Here is a 19598-nt window from a genome sequence, read left to right on the forward strand (position 1 = left end):
CCAAAACGGCCGCTATGGAAAGTATAGATAGCGCCACCGTAGTCTTGTGTGTTTGACAGAACAGCAATGCTGTCACAATGCTAAATCCCATATACAGTGGCGCCTTTGTTTTGATGCGCTGAGCACTTGCAAAAACTACCTTCAATGATCCATTGGTCTGAATTTCCATGGTAGTTTCAAGAATGGGTGTAGTCAGCTAAAATAGTTATTTTTACCACAGAATTTTTTCCCGTGTAGAGAAATTTTGTATTGGTTTCTCCCAGGGCGGGTGTACGGCTGTCAACTACAAACAAAGCTCGCCTAACAATCATCTCTCACGCGGGCCGTCCCAAACAGCATCATTCCTCACGCGGGCCGGCCAAACAGCACAGGTCGAAAACGCGGGCCATGCCAGGCAACAAATGCTGATGCTTTTCAACACTCAAACAGCGGGATGTCTAGCAGCGTTTTGAGCCACACGAGCACACCCACAAAACATGAACGGTAGGCGCACCTCGTTGCGTATACCCCCCCTGGTTTCTCCCTCCCAGGATCATACCATTTTTAACAACCTTACGAACGGCATTTTTTCAACCAGCCCTGCAGTTCTGTCAAACCCACGTGTTTGTTTTTTTTTTCGTTTTGTTCCTCTCTTGTCACGTTTCAGCTTAGATTGTTGTTTTCTTTCGGCACGTTTCGACCGACCGCCGGTTGGTTTATAGTTTAGTGGAATTTTTTTTCAAAATTCGTATAAATTTCATCAAAGTTTGATACTGAACAAGTTCAGACAACCATGGGAAAGAAATTCAAGAAAGGTTCCGGGCCCGAAGTTTCCGACGTTGCCGTGAATAAGGCGGAGGTAAAAGGTGATTCGTCCGGAATCTTGGGCTTATCGTCCAAATCGAAGAAAATCAAAAAACAGAAAAAGCGCGAGGCTGACTCGAAAGTTTTGACAGCGGTTCCCAACTCGGAATCGAAAATCCCGGATGCAATTGCAGTAATCAAACACAAGAAACGTGAGAATACGTTAACGGAAACGGCTCCGAAAATCAAAGTTGAACAGCCGGTATCTGGAACTCCTAAGAAATCTAAAAAGCATAAGAAAAAGAAGAACAAGGATCACACTAACGGAACGAATCCGGACGATTCCCGAAAGGAAGTCGGAGGAAAAGAAGTCAAAGCTGAAGGAACAGGAAAGGAGGATGCATTGAAGGTGCCTAAGAAGCACAAGAAAAAAGACAAGCGCCGTGCCGAGAGAGCCAAAGCTGCACAATTGCAGACAGGAACTGAAATTCAACCTAAGGTCAATGGAAACGAGACGCCGCCCACGAAGAAACATAAGAAGCATAAGCGCAAGTCTTCCGAAGTGGAACCGGAAAGCGTCCAGCAAGCACCAGAGAAGAAGCACGGTAAGAATCTGACCACCGAAGTCAAATCGGAACCGGAAACGAAGACCCATGAAAAGGCCCTGGAAGCCGATCGAGATGTGGTCACGTCGGAAAGTGAATCCGACGATGATGAAAATGCTGTCCAGAGCGAAATGGATCAGGCCAATCAGCTCATTTTGAAAGCGGAAAATGGAGACGAATCATCCGCAGATGAAGGGCAAACGGAACAGAAAGCAAATGGCAAGAAGGAGCAGGAAGTCAAGGAGGAGAAGACAGCGAAGCGATTTACAGGTACGTTGATGTTCAGGTGGGTTCTTTATATCATTCCCCAGAATGTGTCATTCTCCAGAATAATATAAAGAGTAGGACAGGGTAAGACCCCTCAGTTTTGAGACTGATTGGATGACTTTTGTTAAAACAACGTCACGTCCTATATGGCTTTCCATTATTCGTTTTACATAGGATATTGATGTGCTTTTTCACATTTGGCGACTTTTAACAGTTTTTCCCTGCTGGTTTTTTTCATGCTTATATGGTTTTTCACGTTTGCCGAGCAGTGCAAGATGAAGAGCCCGGGCAAGCATGAGTTTTTCTCGTTTACAACAGTGTATTCTATTGGGGCAGGGACGAAAGTCCAGGGGCTTAACGGGATCTCGAAGAAAAAATCAAATATGTTCACTTGATAATAAAAGTAAAATTCTTAAAAATAATATCAATTTTAAATCATTTCCAAAATCGGAAAAAAATGGCGGATATCAAAAATGTTTTTAAATTTCCATTCTTATATTTTGATGAGTAGCAATTTTCAATTTAAAATACTCTATCGATACTGTGTTAGTATTGGACTAATAAAAGAAAAAATACTCCAGTGTTTTTTTTATAGATTATCATTACATAACTATAGGTCACTTTATTTCTATTCGCCCACTTTTTCTGTTCACCAGTTTTTACGACATCTTTACATAAAATAATAAAAGATCGGTTTCATCTTGTAACTTAGTGCACGCATTATGAACAATGCTCGCTTTTAAAACGATTTTAAACGATTTTAAACTTTTTAAACGATATAATTTTCGAAGAATTCGAAGAGACGTTTGTAGAGCTTTAACCGTCGTCGATACTCTAAACGGAAGAATCGATTGCGAAGCTATCCTGCAACAAATGCATCTGAACGTGCAACCTCGTCCACTGCGGAATAGTTCGATGATGAGGCTTCCATTTCGTCGCACCAATTATGGATTGAGCAATGCTGTTCATGGTCTGCAACGTGTTTTTAATCGTGTGGCGTCGATCTTCGATTTCCATCTGACACGAAATATGCTTCGTCGTAAATTTTCTAGCTTTTTCGCTGGCCGGAGGGACTGAAGACATATTTTAAGTTTGAAATGTTTTACGATCTTGACTTTTTTATATTCAATGTTTTGCCATGTTTGTTTTGTTATATAATATGTATTTTTGTTTTTATTTTTAATATCATTGGGACTATACATAGTCTGTTGATTTAAACCTAAATAAATAAATAAATAAATAAATAAATAAAACACATTACAAAAGTGAAGATGCTGGTGATGACGGAGGGCGTCATCTAATTGACCATCACAAGTACCATCGCGCTAATGCTGTATGTGAAAAGCGAGATTTTGACCCAGATAACAACCAAAAACAACAGCGTGAGTGCCAACTTGAAAAAACTTCCTACCGTCAGCCGCCTGAAAAATCGCGCTTGCACTTCACACCACAAGCGTGGTGATGCTGGAAGCGCAAATGCCAAAAAGAGAGCAAGCAAAATGAATCTCTCTCGTGGACTGATTTCTCTCTTGTCTTCCCATCCGCACGCTCGCACGGATCGAATTTGTTGATGTAGCAAAACTGTGCACCGGTCAAAGTTGACGCTTTGGCTACTTACACACTGGCATTTGTAGTTCAAAATGCTTTCTACCATATATACAGGATTGCGTGTACGATACAAGGCAACGCGTTTCCCGAGCAGAGTGCACGCGTTGGGATTCATCGTCACAGCAGAAACGAGTAGCGTGGAACAAAGTGTTGCGCAGCATGCATCGCGCCGAGTGCGTAGAGAAAATTAGGTCTCAGGTCGCGCGTCGCATGAAACTTTTGCATTTTTTGCATAGCAAACATTTAACAATTCTGGAGCTCGATGTGAAAAGGTCGTAAGTAACAAAAGTAAAAAATCGCGTTTATTTCACCATTTGGTAGATTCTATTCAGCTTATCATGCTGGTAAAGTATCATATCGATATCATATTTCTTCTAAAATAAAAAAATAAATTGACACTTTGACGTAATTAACAAAAATTAGGAATAGTAAAAATTTGTTCATTCGTCCTATTGCGCATAAGGTCCAATGTAGCAAAAACACCAAAATTAAAAAAACGCGTATTCGACCTTTTTTCTTTCATCTTGGGTTTACAAAATCCCCCCATAATCAAAACCTGCTAGCTCAACACAGTTAACCATTTACTGGAGCTCGATTTGAAAAGGTCGAATGAGACATTTTTGACTATCTGGGATAACTCTCCATGAAGTTTCTCAAACAAAATTCAATTCCTATTTCAAGCAAATAGCTCAAAAGTGTTCAATATACGTATTAAGACACAAAATGAAATCCCCTTCAATAAACTATCGAACAAAACCATGAAAATACACTCAATTTATTGATTTATGATCATAAAAAAGCTTTCCGTCGATATAACATTGTTTGTTGTTCATTCGACCTAATCGATACAACCTAACGCTAGTCACCGCTGCACTTCGAACGGGTACGTTCAGACCAATGTGATGGATTTTACTAAGGTGGCGCAGATGATTGAAGCGTGCCACTAGTTCTCTCTTTCATTCTCCCGCTGTTCTTATACAGCGCAAATAGTGACGTCACTATTTGCGCTGCATAAGAACAGCGGGAGAATAAAAGAGAGTACTAGTGGCACGCATCAATCATCTGCGCCACCTGAGTAAAATCCATCACATTGCGTTCAGACGTTTGACATCTGAAAATGTCCATACGTCAAAGTACGATCGGACTGATTGGTGTCCAGTGAAGTACATACGACCCACCGTTGTAAACAAAAATAGAGAATTTCAAAGAATTTCTGAAGTTTTCTGCATGAAGGTATGTATTTTGTGAAGTTGGCAAACGATTTATGCGATCAGCGATGTTGCTCAGAGCAAATCCCCATCTGCGCTGAATGTCTACTGTAGAAAAAAGGCAACGGAAGCGATTATGGATGGGTTTGTCGGATAGATAATGGATTCATTGTATATGTTATATCGTTGCAGGAACATTCATAAGGCATCATTAGTACTTCTGCAGTAATGCTAAAGGCCGAAAATTAAACCAAAGTTGAACGAAGAGTGCAAATTGTCACGGAGTGGATCTTTAAACCTTTCCCTAAGGTCTTCCAAACAATCGGAAACGCTGTAACTTGATTTCCTAGGAAACGATACAGCACCAAGTGTTGCTCTGCTGTTTGCCAACATCTCAGTATAAATTTTATTTGCAACGATATAACATATACAATGAATCCATTATCCATCCGACAAACCCATCCATAATCGCTTCCGTTGCATTTTTTCTACAGTAGACATTCAGCGCAGATGGGGATTTGCTCTGAGCAACATCGCTGATCGCATAAATCGTTTGCCAACTTCACGAAATACATACCTTCATGCAGAAAACTTCAGAAATTCTTTGAAATTCTCTATTTTTGTTTACAACGGTGGGTCGTATGTACTTCACTGGACACCAATCAGTCCGATCGTACTTTGACGTATGGACATTTTCTGATGTCAAACGTCTGAACGTACCCGTCCGAAGTGCAGCGGTGACTAGCGTTAGGTCGTATCGATTAGGTCGAATGAACAACAAACAATGTTATATCGACGGAAAGCTTTTTTATGATCATAAATCAATAAATTGAGTGTATTTTCATGGTTTTGTTCAATAGTTTATTGAAGGGGATTTCATTTTGTGTCTTAATACGTATATTGAACACTTTTGAGCTATTTGCTTGAAATAGGAATTGAATTTTGTTTGAGAAACTTCATGGAGAGTTATCTCAGATAGTCAAAAATGTCACATTCGACCTTTTCAAATCGAGCTCCAGAATTGATATGTGAAAATTGCGTCGCAAGCTATTAGCAATATGGGTAATTGAAACAGGCTAGATTTTGTTAAACTAATTATTAAAAGGAACTTTGAAAGCAGTGCATATCGTAGGTGGTCAGGATGAACGAGTTGCCACCTGTGCAGTGCACATGTTGCACATGCGGACGCGACGCCTCTGCAAACATCCAAATGCAACTCTGTCACAGCGACCGGTGTCGCTTAAAGTACCCTAGCCCAAACTCACACTCACACTCCAGTACACTGAGAGATGATCTGAGATAGAAATGTGAAATGACAAAAATTTTGATTTCACAAATGTTCCAAATTCTTATTAAAAATTTACAAAATAAAGTACTTAGATGAAATAAAAGACACAACATTTTGAAAAGATTGAAAGTTTGCTAAACAATAGATTATTTACGTAAATGTTCATTTTTCTGCTTGAAAATATTTTAGGCAGTATATTGAAATTTTGGAAATACAGGTCGGACTCGATTATCCGGAGACTCGATTATCCGGTGACTCGATTATCCGGGATTCGATTATCCGGAATTTTAGACTCGATTATCCGGAATTTGATTTTTGATGTTCCTGTTTTTCAATTTTTATGCATAAATCTGAAATAATTTGGCAAAGCAATATACAACATGAATGGTTTTGCAGTTTTGAACGTTTTTAAGAAAAGGGGGGTTTGAAAAAGTGTTTTTTGTGTATGCTGATCAAAAACATTTTTTTTCTTGTAAGGACCCCTGCTGTTCCTAGATATTATTTCTGGCTACGCCACCGCATCATATAAATAAAACAATAAAAGATAATATTTAAGTTCTTGTATCGAAGATTCCAATTTTTTCTTAGCGATTCGATTATCCGGAGTGAAATAAAAATCGATACTCCGGATAATCGAGTCCGACCTGTATAATAAAATTTTCTAAATATGGTACTCAAAGAGATCTGCTACCTGCAGTGATCATATTGAATATTCCCTATCATATGGGATATTGATCATAAAACAGTATAATAGATTTGAAATAAAACTTATTACGGTTTGATTTTTCGAGAATCGAATGTCACTTTTTAGTCACTTATTTCTCAAATCTGGTCACTAAAATAACTTTTTTCGGTACCACTTTTTGCTACCAGTCCTGACCGTGGCTTTATTCAGTAGAGTTTGGCAGGCACCTTTGGAGTTCGTGTATATTACAGCTTTTTCGTATTCTTTTTCTTGAATCGTTTCAATTGCTTTCGACATTGCCAGCAGCTCAGCATTTGTTATGGAGTAATTGTTATTAATTTTATTCGTTTCATGAAGTTCTCCTGACTAGACTGGCCCAGCTTAGTATGGGAGAAAATTAAAGTTGTATAATTCCACGGGGCACCCTCCAGGATTATTCCTTAGAATTAGAAGAAGCTTTCCTGAAAGTTTCAGCTCATTCAGTCGTTCCATGAGCTGGCGCATTTGAATTGAAATTAATATGGGATTTCCAGCTCAAACATATGGGTTTCAGCACTTCATCTACTGTTTGGTTCAAGAAAATCGTTGATCGCGTTCAATTGCACCCAGAATGTCAAAAACACTACTTGATACCATATTGAACAATATTGTAGAAAGATGTATCATGATTAAAATTGATAAAGTTGGTTTTTTAACTATTTGAAGCAGATTTGCTAATCTCATGCTATACTGCTTTGTATTTCTTCAACATAGCCACTAAGCGCATCATAGCCACATATGACGCTGGGCGAGCTGCTACACAAGGCGCATGCATATATGTGATTGTACGGGAGGCTGATTCAGCCTTACTTTCAATAACTGAAAAGTTAATGAAAACGAGCTCAAATCCAGATACAACCTAGTGCAATTATGTTCATTAGGGTATCAACTAGTGTATTTGTCATTCTGGGCTCAATTGAACGCGACCAACTAGTATACCGAACGAAACAGTGACATTGGGTCAATTCTCTATATATTTGAAACGAATATCCCATACAAACTACAAATTGAATGCGCCAGCTGGTGGAGCAACCAATCGAGTTGAATTATTTGAGAGCTTTTTTCTTACCCTAAGGTTTATATCTAGGGGGTGCCCCGTTGAGTTTTACAACATTTTTGTTTTAGGGCCAGTCTACTCCTGACCTATCCATGATTCCTACTGCAGTCCCTTCGTACGTTTTCGATGCGTCCGTGTAGAGCTCTACATAGTTCCTGTATTTCCGGTCTTTGAGTTCTAGGAACTGTTGTTTCCACCTATCTGCACTCCAGTTTGATTTTTTGCTTTGGTATTCCACCAACTTAGGTTCAATCCTGTAGCTCATGTAGCTATCTGAATATTGTTTCCTGGGTTAATAAGGTATATTGCGCAGAGGATTAGCCCTGCCGAGGCTGGTCCCTTGTAACATTGTATAAGTCGGCTAGGAGAAGCAGTTTGCCTAGGCTACTTCTGCTACACGTGTTATGCTATATGCACTGGCCCCGAAGAAATACCGTAAGGTGGTTCCGGGGAGATAAGGGTCTGAGACCAAGGGTAATGTCGATGCACTGCACACCACTTGAGCAATTCTAAAATAATTGCTCAAGTACAGTGCATAGGCTGGTTTTAGCGGGTCGTCGTTGGTGCGTCATCCCCGCATTCCCTGAGTTACCTTCTCAGAGGATCTGTTTGCAGCTTTCCCCCTTGTAAAAAACAAAAAAATTACAATTACCGCACAATTCCCTGCACGTCTGGCTATTCGGAAAGATGTATATCAGACAATATTGTATGTTACACTGATGGTTCCGAACTGGAAGGTAGAGTTGGTACTGGAGTATATTCTCGTGAGCTAAGGCTGAATCAGTTTTACTTACTTGGTAGACACTGTACATACCGTTTTTTAAGCGGAAATATTTGCTTATATGTATGGAGTGCAATCAACACTTCAACAGCGCATAATGGGTGGTCATGTACATACTTCTGTTCAGATAGTCAGGCTGCTTTAAAAGCTCTTGCTTCGACCAACTCAAGGTCGAAGCTTGTTATCGCATGTCGAACTCAAATTAAGGAACTGAATTCAGTGAACTCTGTAAACCTTGTATGGGTACTTGGCCATTCTTCCTTCGCTGGAAATTAATTGGCTGATGAGCTAGCTCGCGATGGAGCATCGCATGACTTCATTGGGCCTGAACCGGCTATTCCAATTTCGAAGTGCTGGATGAAGCTTCAGATAAATTCATGGGCGGCAACTCAGCACAAGCAATATTGAAATAGTTTGGAGTCGTGTTGTCAAACAAAATTGTACATTACTGAGCCATCTCCAAGGGTGGCGAAATATTTATCCAATCCGTCAAAGCAGAATTGCAGTCTCTCGATCAGAGCATTGACTGGCCAACTCAATCATCACATGGAAAATATTCAACGTGTGTAATTCCGATTATAGAACTTCGTATCACCTGTTATGTAACTGTCCAGTTTTCATTGAATATCTGGCCGTTTTTATTTGTTTTATAGTTTTCTGGGAAATGTTATAGAAACATTCAGGTGGGCCTATAAGTTGATCCTTAATTTAAATGACAATTTTCTAGGTCCCGAACATTCGATTTTCATCGGAAACCTCCCGAACACGGTCAAGAAGTCCACGATGAAGTCGTTATTCAATCAGTACGGTAAAATACTGACGATTCGGTTCCGATCCAATGATGGCATCACGCTGTTCAAGAAGAAAGACCGGAAGGAGGCGAAGGCACTGAACTGTTACATCCGCTTCGAGACCAAGCCGGAAGCGCAAGCGGCCTGTGCCATGAACGGTCAACTGGTGGAAGGCAATCGAATCCGGGTGACGATGCACATGCAGAAACAGATGGGCCATGCTTCGTCCACCGTGTTCGTTGGGAACATCAATCGCAGTAAGTATCATCAGCATTTCCATCCTTTTCGATCGAAAGAGCATTCGAACGTAAACAAGAATAGGGGTGTATGTGTATAATAATCTCATGATCACGGCATAAAAATTAACAAGGCAGGCTTTTTACTGATATAAATATCAAATTCCATTGTAAACATGTGACTTCACTCCTATGGACCTATGCACGGGTTCACTATTTGACGTTTTAGCGGTGCCGTGTTATTTATGTGACCATGGCAACCAGTGAATTCGGCACCGCTCAAACGTCAAATTAGTGAACTCGTGCACTGATCCATTGTACCATGGATCAATGCACGTGTTCATTAATTTGACGTTTGAGCGGTGCCGAATTCACTTGTTGCCATGGTCACGTAAATAACACGGCACCGCTCAAACGTCAAATAGTGAACTCGTGCATTGGTCCATATACCTTCCGGATCACTAGATCATTTTTTTCGCAAATTTGTTCGAGGTAGATAGGAATGACGTCGTCAAGTAGCTGTCAGTTTTCGGAATATATCACCTTCTTAATATAGTACACCGTGCTCATGATATTGACCGAGAAAGTCGGAAATATGAGAGTGAACGGAACTGTTATGTTGTACGGGACGTTTCATGGCGTTTAGCAACAGCCTTCTGCGATCCTAGGGACCATCGAGGTAGCCTTGACAACCAACTTTTACTATATTTTTCTATCTCGATATCGAGTAATCGAGAGTTGAAGGTGAAGATGAATCGAAGCCAAACCTCAAATTTTCAAGAGCACAAATCTGGAGAATCGAACACCCGTTCAAGCTGAAAACTTAATCGACTGGTCACTAGCTGGTGGTGACCAATAGTTTAAGTTTTCAGCTTAAACGGGTGTTCGGTTCTCAAGATTTTGGCCTTGAAAATTTGAAGTTTGGCTTCGATTCATCTTCACGTGAAATCATGAAATCTCAACAATTCACAATCTGAAAATAAGTATTAAATTTAAAAAGACAGAACACGTCAGTCATAGTTTGGGTGCAACTGATTCATTAGCTTGTTACCTATGCATGTAGGAAATTCACATGAATATGGATACTGTTTGGCTTCTTATCTCAATCGTTATAATTCGTATTTAAATGGAAAATTTGATTTAAAAAAATGTATTTACTTCATCTACTTCATCAAAATGTCAGCACATGTATTTGCGTCTACGAAGGTAATTACCACAGTTGACCCTATGCGTGAAGCTCCGATCATTTTACATGGCCGTCAATTTTCAAATGCTTCTAAAAAATTCAAAACACTTTTTAATTAAATTCTGTTAAGTGTACGGGGTTAGACTATTGATCAACTATAGAATCAGCAGCATATTGAGGAAAACATATATACCGTAAAACGGGGTAACTTTGATAATGCAAGTAACTTTGATAGTGCGTGGGTTACGCACTAAACGAAATATCATAATTTCTGTTAATCAGTTAAGCAAAACGAATGCAAAACTAAGGAACATTAGTATGACACTTCATGTAAAAGCGGATTTCATTTGAATCAAGAACATTCTAGGCTTTCTATACGAATTTAAAAAATTACACAATTTTAGCATTTTCGAAACGCTTACAAACAATCTGTTCTACGATCACTATTTGATGTAGTTTTGAATAGTTGGCCACTTTTCTTTGACAGCCTAGTTATCATAGAACTTGAAACCGGTCTCAAATTTCTTAGCGAAAAGCATTTTCACAAACTGGGACCATTTTTGTAAACTAAGTCAGAAATTTCCATATAACGTTAAACGCCTAGAGGTATGCAATGCCCTACAAATGTTCGTTATTCATTCAATTTTGTTCGAATCATACTCAGGGTGTCTACTACCTGGAAAAACCTGGAAAACCTGGAATTATCAGGGAATTTTATTCAACCTGGAAAAAACCTGGAATTCTCAGGGAATTTCGATCACAATCAGGGAAATTATTTTGAAGCAGTAATTCATGATAGAATATGTTCACGACAAAGGATTTTTGCGTTATAACCCAGAGTTATCATTAATTGCCAGAAAACTATCTTCATCCGAAAAAAAATTCGGCTGCGCCGCTCTCCAAAAACTATATGAGCTGTTCAGTGAGAATTCTTTCGAGTATGAAATTTCATCAGCTTATCAAAACATGATTGATATTTTTAATGTATCTAAATTTATTCGGTAACATATCTAAGGCTGGCAGCAGGTTTCTTTTTATATACATATTTTTTGCAAGTCTCTATAAAGTCTCTATTTTTGATAAAAGGTGTCTGAAGTCTCTATTTTAACCAAAATAGTATCTAAAGTATCTTTTCTTTCCTTATCTTGCTTGCAGATAACTGAGATGCAAAATTTCTTCTCGTATTTCTCGAGAACAGCCTTAGGAAATCTCCTTGTGGTTTCTCCAAAGTTTTTATTATGAATTCTTCAAGAAATTGCTTCAGCATTTTTTCATAGGATGCTTACAGGAGTTCCTCCATAATTTGCTTCAGGAAATCCTTGAACGTTTCAACGTTAATACCTCTAGAAATTTTTCTCAGGCAATACTTTGAACAAAGACTATCTTAGGACTTCCTCCAGATATTTTTTCACTAACTATCCAACCGAATTCTACAGTCGTCAATCAAAGAGATATCCAATGTTTCCCACAGAATTTCTCCCAAGAAAACTTGACAAGAATTTCAACACCATTTCGTCTACGGTTATTCCAAAGAATAGATCCAAAAGCTCCTCGAGGGGTTATTCGAGTCATTATATTGAGAACATTTCAAATAATTTCCTCAATTCGACCTGTGTTTCATTATTCAGTTTCTTTAGAGTTTTTTTTTCTAGGAATTTCTCCAGCATTTCATCCAAAAATCACTGGAGTTCATCCAAACATTTTTCAATGAATTTCTCAAAAAATCCCCATGGAATATTGAAAAGTTCTTTTAAGGTTCCACACAATTTAACACCACAGCAATTTTTTCTATGAAATCCTTCGACTGTTGGAATGATTATTCCTACACAATTATCTAGTAATTTCGTCCAGTGTTACAGGAGATCCTGCGCAATATCCTGCGAGATATTATGATTTTTCTTTTTTTTTTACTATCGTAAAGTTCTTCAAGAGTAAGTCTTCCTGAAAATCCTCTTTAATCAAGGGTGGCCTAAGAAATTACATAAGTAACTGTAACAGAAGATACCCATAAATTTAAGTCAAGGATTTTTTTTTAATTCTCAGCTTTCTGGGAAATTACATTCAAATTTCCTTGGTGAAAACTCCTGGAAGAATGCTTGAGAAAAAGGTTTTGAAAACTTCCTTGAGAAATATCTTAGAATTAATAGAAGAATTTCCGAGAAGAAATCCTAGGCGCAATCCTGAAGGTATCTTCAGAGAAATTTGTAGTCAAAATCTTATAAAAATTCTAAAGAACAATTTTGTAGAAAATCCTGAGAAATCCTTGGAGGCATCTGGAGAAGTTTCTAGTTGAATATTACAACATGTTTTAAACGGGAGTTTTGGAGGATGTTCTAGAAAAAACTAATTGTAGAATCACCGGATAAAATCCTCGAGGACTAAGGGTTTTTTCACAAAAAAAAATATCTGAAGGAATTTCTGATGAAAGCCTTGTGGTATTTTTTGTGATAATGTTTGGAAAAATCTTGGTTCTATTCTAAAAACAAAATTTTTGGAGGAATACCTTTGGAAATTTTTTGGAGAGTGAATATCTTAAATATAGATATGAATACTTCCCTTTCGTAATGTCGTCGTAACACATTAATGAATGTTTGTCTTTTACTGGCATATACCAGATGTGCTGGTATGTCGTCGTAATGTAGCAAAAAAAATATCAGAAAAAAAAAAGTTTTAAACATATTTTCAGAGAAATGTCTGGTCTGATTAAACTATTTTGTTCTGGTTCCTGTTAGGTTTCGGTTTTTGATTATTGTTTTGTCTCTTTTCGGTCTCTTTTTAATCTCTTTTTTCCTGGAAAGAGGTTTCTAAATATCATATTTTCAAGAAACTCATTCATTTTTTAAATTATTGGAAAATATTTAATTTCAGAAAATGACTAATCATGACTAATTTAGAACTTTTTCGAATGAAATGCAAACATTTATAATTTAATCATATTACCACAGTCAAATGTTATACGGTCGAACGCGATTACCCAGGGGCTTGATAATCCGTGTTTCTATCATAAAAAATGGATCCGGGATCCAAAAGTTTTACGAATTATTTGTGTTAATTTAGATTGTAGACATATTGCCACATATCCAAATAAAGTTTAATTTAGCGCCCATGAAGCTGTCTAAGTTATCCAAACGACCAATGGAAATGAATGGTACATAATCTGTACAAAAAATACTTTCAAGAAGACACATACTGATGCACTTGAAAGTTCCGTTCATTAATTTGTTTTAGACATATAAAATTACAGTATTTCTTGAACCTGGAATTATTTTTATAAAACCTGGAAAAAAACTGGAAATATCAGGGAATTTCATTTTGCTAAACGAGTAGACACCCTGATACTCCATTATCAAAGTTACCCCAAAACAGAAAACCAACTTTCGATTATATGAAAAAATATATATCCATTCATAATAAATCTTTTGCCAATCTATCGACTGTAATCGATAGCTAGGATGCCAGTACTTGTTTTAAAAATATAAATTGTAAATCTTTGAAACAGCATGCATAAATATTCAAGTTTTCTTCGAAAAAACTATCAAAGTTACCCCGTTTTACGGTACCATATATATTGGACTGAAGGCTTAAGAGCTGCTCAAGAGCTTAATTGATTTTCGACGAATATGAGACAAATGGAATCGGATGAATATGCAGTAGTTGTCAGCAATAGAGTGATTCCAAGCAACAGCACCAAAATTTGGTAAATTTTTTAATTCATTTTTTTCTATTGAGCTGAAACTTTGCACAGTTTTCCAGTTCCATCTAAATCGTCATTTTCCGATATCAAATCTTCAAGTTGAGTCACGACTAACTTTTCAAAAGGGTGTATGAGAAAATGGTTCAAAAATATTCAAAAAGCTGCACAGCACAAACGGTTCGTTCGATTGTTAGACAACTAAAGAAACAAAGTTAGACAACTAAATAAAGATTTCAAAAAAAAAATACACACAGTAAAAAAATTTTTTTTTGCATAAAAAAACATAATTGTTGACACAAAAACTCAAATATCTCAAAACCCTATCGGAATACCAACGTAATTTTTTGAGGGAAAACGGTCCATTATATTAGCTATCTACCATAAAAATTTATTGATGGTAAACCAATAAACAAAAAAGTTATGACATTTCAAACATGTCACAATTTTCACATTTAGTAGAAAAAAAATTTTTTTTCGGTGTAAATTATTACGGGAACCGCAGTTTGTTGCTGATTTTATTGTTAAGGGCCTTGCGTGAATTAAACAAGTCGTTTTCATGTATTCATTAGTATTATGTATATTATATGTATAAATATTATGTATATGTATAAATATTATATGTATATGTATATATGTATAAATTAAAATGAATTAACAGATTACACGAAAATAATTTTTTTTTTTACCAGGATATTTTTTTTAGAGTATGATCGATGAGTTTCTAAATGTTACATATAAACTTTAAAAGTTTTGGATTTGGGTATGCGTTATGAGATCATGAAAACATTTTATTAATACTTATTTATTTATTTATTGTTATTAATTTTTTTACAATATCGAACACTTTTGCATCATTATCAGTACAGTTCGAGTATAGTTTTGCTTTAATTTTATTTTCTGACAATGGAATGAAACAGTGAAATTTTTGAGTTCCTTGGATCGTTTTCGCGTTATTATATTGCTCGCTGAGCTCTGATGCCGTTAATTCGTACTCTTCAGTAGTAGTAAAACAAAATGATAATTTTGTTAAATCTTCTTCTTTTCTGCGATTCGCCCAATCAAATAGTTCTTTTGCAGTTTTAATTGGATGCTCACGTTCTTTGGCTAAACTTGCTCTTGTGGCCATGCGCTTTATGGTTCCTCCAATAGCATCACAAGGACCTTTGCCATGTGACGTAGCAAAGAAATGCCATTCTGCATCAATTCCGTACTTTGATTTAAATTGACATAGGCTCGAAAAATTCTTACGGTTTTTGTACTGCGATGCTGCTCCATCAGACATGAAATATATCTTTCTGATTTCTTTATCCTTATCAACGCGTAAAAAGTTAATCATTTTGGCAACGAACAAATTTACAGATACTGAGTCGTGTCTTAAATCTTCGGAAATTACAATAAAACTAAAATGTTCAATTTGCGTACTTCCATTGAAATAAATAACGAATGGATGAATTGTAGCTTGTTGTACGTTCCAGTGATGGGACTGCACTTCATCTTGCAATACAAAGCTATAGTTTTTAGAAAAATCACAAATGACTAAAAATTCACCATCTTGTAATGTATTTTTCGTATTTTTTAAAAAGCGGGATTGCTCTGTTTTAATAAAGTCGTGAGGAATTAAACTTTCTAATTTCAAGCAAAAAAATGACACAAACTCATCTACAGGTTTTACAATAGTTTCTAGGTCACACCTATCCGTGGTCACCCATTGCTCAAATGATAACTGATCAATATGATTTTCTTCAAACTCAGCGAATAAAGTATTTTCCAATGATGATGAATCTGGACAATCCGAACAAGATCGTAGATAGCAATTTGATGTTGTATTTTCACACAAAAGACTACCAGTTAACATTTTAATATCCTTTGATAAATTGATTCTTTTCAAACTATGTAAGATTAGGTTAATATTTTCGTGTGTTGTGCACACACAAACATTATGTGTTCTTGAATTGGATAGAAGCTTGCATTGCCTTGGACGAAGGCTTGCAAATGAGGAAAAACCTACCTTAATATTTTCGTTAATTTCCTTGAAGCGTGTATACGCTTCTTTCAAAGTAGTCATCATTATTCGTTTTTAGATTGCTTGACGCTTTCCATCTTTTTTTACAGATACATAATCTTTTTGGCCAGGCATAGCTCTACTTACTTCATCGTCTTCAAAATATTGAATTATTTTTTCTTTTGTCTTATCTGTTGATGAAGTACTCGACCTAGCATTTTTGGTTGCAAGACAGTTATTTTTGAATTGTTTTGCCTCTTTTGCTGTATTTCTATTGGTTTTGAACTCATCAATGGCGTCTTGAATAGACCACGAGCTTGGCAGCATCGACAAAATCAATAATTTTTCTTTCCTTGTCGTGGCTAGATTCGAGAACCTTTCCTTCATATTCATAATTACCTCATCGTAGTCTGTATTTTCCACATTCTCAGGTCCTAATTTGAAGAGGTTTCTTCGTATTCGTACAGCTTCGTTGATTTCACGGTATTTTTTCTCGGGATAATTGACGTAACCCATCTTCGTCCATTTAATCGGAGTCACTTTTATTCCAGCTATCCCTTCGTTGAAGCGTTCGATGTTGACCTTCTGGATGCACTCATCTTCTGATTAATTTGTTGAAACAGATGTCGCTGATGGTACCGTGGCAAGACTATCTGCACTTGGTAACTCCTCAGTTGTTGTCGGTGCATCTAGTAATTCCTCAGTTGTTGTTGTTTTCGAACTTCCTGCAACCTGATCCACCGATGATGTACAGATTGCCCGTTTGTCAACGTTTAAACGGCAGGACGTACAAATGCGTAAATTTGTATTCAATGTAGACATTGGAGCATAACCAGCCGCTTTCAGTTTATCTATGGTGCTTTCGGTGAGATTTCGTAGCTCTTTCGAACACTTTTTTCTGCAAACGGCCTGCAACAGTTGAGAAAGCGACTACTCATGTTGCTCGTTAGATTTTAATAAACAAAATCACTTGTAAGTTTTTACTGACTAGTTTGGTGTCGTTTGCTTGACTGAAGAAAAATTTTACAATTAAATCTTTTATAACCATAGTGGTAGTATATTTTTAGCTTTTTCGTGAGTATGTTCATGGTATGTACCTATCATATTTTTGATGTTGTTGAAGTTACTCGCTTTCTCCCAAATATGATTAACAAAGTCTATTCTCTACCAAGGCGGGTCTATACCCAGGTGTAATCAGATTTTAACTTTGTGGAGAAAACCAGCGCCGAGAAAACCGACCTGCTTTACGTATACTAGATCACCTGGGTATAGACCCGCCTTGTTCTCTACGAGGTAAACTTTTTGCAGGTAAACTAGTCGTATACCTGTATAGAAAACTTTTTTTGTAGCTTTTGTCTTCAATATTAGATTTCTTATAGGTTTCTTTTATCAAAAGGTTTCAACACTATTGAGAGAATTTTTCTTCAGTTACGTACAATAAAAAATATGACACTATCAAGACTTTAGATCACAACACTGGATCGCGTCTAACTTTCTAATAGATGCTATAATAGTTATGAATAATTAAATAAAATATCATGAAAACAACTTGTTAACCTCATGTGGTACCCTTAACAAAAAATTCAGCAACAAACTGCGGTCGTAAAAAAAATTAACAATGAAAAAAATTTTTTTTTCACTAAGTGTCAAATTTGTGAAATATTTGAAATGTCATAACTTTTTTGTTTATTGGCTTACCATCATCAAATTTTTATGGTAGATAGCTAATATAATGGACCGTTTTCCCTCAAAAAATTACTTTGGTATTCCGATAGGGTTTTGAGATATTTGAGTTTTTGTGACAAAAATGATGTTTTTTAATGCAAAAAAAAATTTTTTTTACTGTGCGTATTTTTTTTTTGAATCTTTATTTATTGTCTAACTTTGTTTCTTTAGTTGTCTAACAATCGAACGAACCGTTTTTGCTGTGCAGCTTTTTGAATATTTTTGAACCATTTTCACATACACCCTTTTGAAAAGTTAGTCGTGACTCAATATTTGATATCGGAAAATGACGATTTAGATGGAACTGAAAAACTGTGCAAAGTTTCAGATATTTTTGAAATGGTCGATCAGAATCGACTTGCATGCCTCCGTGGAATCCCTCAATAGATTTAACGGTTGCCCTACCAAGATGCCCCGGCGTGAGTGCTTCGCAGCTGTCCGGTGATGTGGAAATGGGGTACAAAGGCCTCGAATTTAGGCATGCTTCGACACAGTACAGTTGACAACTTCTCGAACGTAAGCTTTTCGTTCCCAACGATTGGTTTCAAAAGATCTTTTGCACTCTTCACAGCTGCTTCCCAAATGTCACCCTGATGTGGACTAGATGGCGGAATGAATCTTTAGCGAATGCCAAGATTGCTGAAGAAGGGTTCGATGGTTTTCTTGTTTTGGGACTGCGTAGCTTCATAGATTTCCGTCGGTTGGCACCAACCCGGGAGCATCATGACAGCTGCCATACAATGTCAATGTACCGAAAAATTTTGGTCCGTGGTACTGTCAAACTCAATGAAATCATGGAGTGTGCTCAAAATAGGGCGCAAATTAAAATGATGCTTAACGGACATATTTTTTTTATTATATTTGTTTGGCATTTGTAATATCATTATTCATCAGTGATCACCAAACTGAAAAAGTTTTGTGCGGTCCTCGGGAAGATTTTGTACGACTCACGAGCGAGTTTTGAATAGCGGTGTGACGTGGTTCGCACAAAGACATGCTGAAAGATGCTTATAGTAACCGATTCTTTGCTTTCGAAATTATGTTTTGACCGCTTGGTAATTCAAAAGATGTCAAATTTGTCTGCGTTTCTCCATGTTGGGGATTGTAAAATATTACGTAACGCAACAGGGAGAGGAAGGGGGTGTTTCGTAGTGTTACGGGCCATGCAAAAACAAAATCCATAGATAATCTGTTACTTGGCGAAGGGAGGGTGCTTAAAATTGGTCATGTTATATTTGAATAATTCCTTAGCTATATATGATGATTTATGTCACATTTTTTTTTATTCATGGAAAGATTTTTCTTTTGCAAAAGTGCAGTGAAGTGTTAAAGTTCAATTAGTAGTTTTTTTTTCTTAGTAATTTATCAGTGGGAATATTCCCACCGTCCCTTTCTATCAATCTATAGTAATTTATCAGCTTGAAAATCAATTTTATGTAGTTCATATTCAGCCTTTTACTCGCAGCACATTTTTCTATGTGGATTTGAACACTTTTTTTTCTCATACTCACCACCAAATGTCTAAGCTTCAATCAGATAAGCTTATTCGGTGAACTATCAAGCTTTTACGAGCGCTAATATCATCATTAGTTTGCTCACTTTTTTGTAAGCTGCTGTTGAAGTGTCAAAATTTTTGGACCGAG

The 19598-nt window shown here is 36.9% G+C and overlaps 1 protein-coding gene and 1 long non-coding RNA gene across 2 annotated transcripts in view; both read left to right on the forward strand.

Annotated features, from left to right (window-relative positions):
• The first annotated feature begins 605 nt into the window (after positions 1 to 605).
• The window catches only part of LOC5576560 (RNA-binding protein 34), a 32823-nt gene continuing 13830 nt past the window's right edge, over positions 606 to 19598 (forward strand). Inside the window, exons 1-2 of the mRNA XM_001662693.2 lie at positions 606 to 1658; positions 9049 to 9369. Coding sequence (XP_001662743.2) covers positions 773 to 1658; positions 9049 to 9369 — 1207 coding nt within the window. The 5' untranslated portion in view covers positions 606 to 772. The remainder of the gene's footprint in view (positions 1659 to 9048; positions 9370 to 19598) is intronic.
• Positions 4366 to 5315, forward strand: LOC110677965. Its single transcript, XR_002501352.1, has 2 exons — positions 4366 to 4496; positions 4664 to 5315. It is a non-coding gene; the product is annotated as an uncharacterized LOC110677965 (long non-coding RNA).

This window comes from Aedes aegypti, chromosome 1 (genome assembly GCF_002204515.2).
Source record: "Aedes aegypti strain LVP_AGWG chromosome 1, AaegL5.0 Primary Assembly, whole genome shotgun sequence".
Taxonomy (NCBI): domain Eukaryota; kingdom Metazoa; phylum Arthropoda; class Insecta; order Diptera; family Culicidae; genus Aedes; species Aedes aegypti.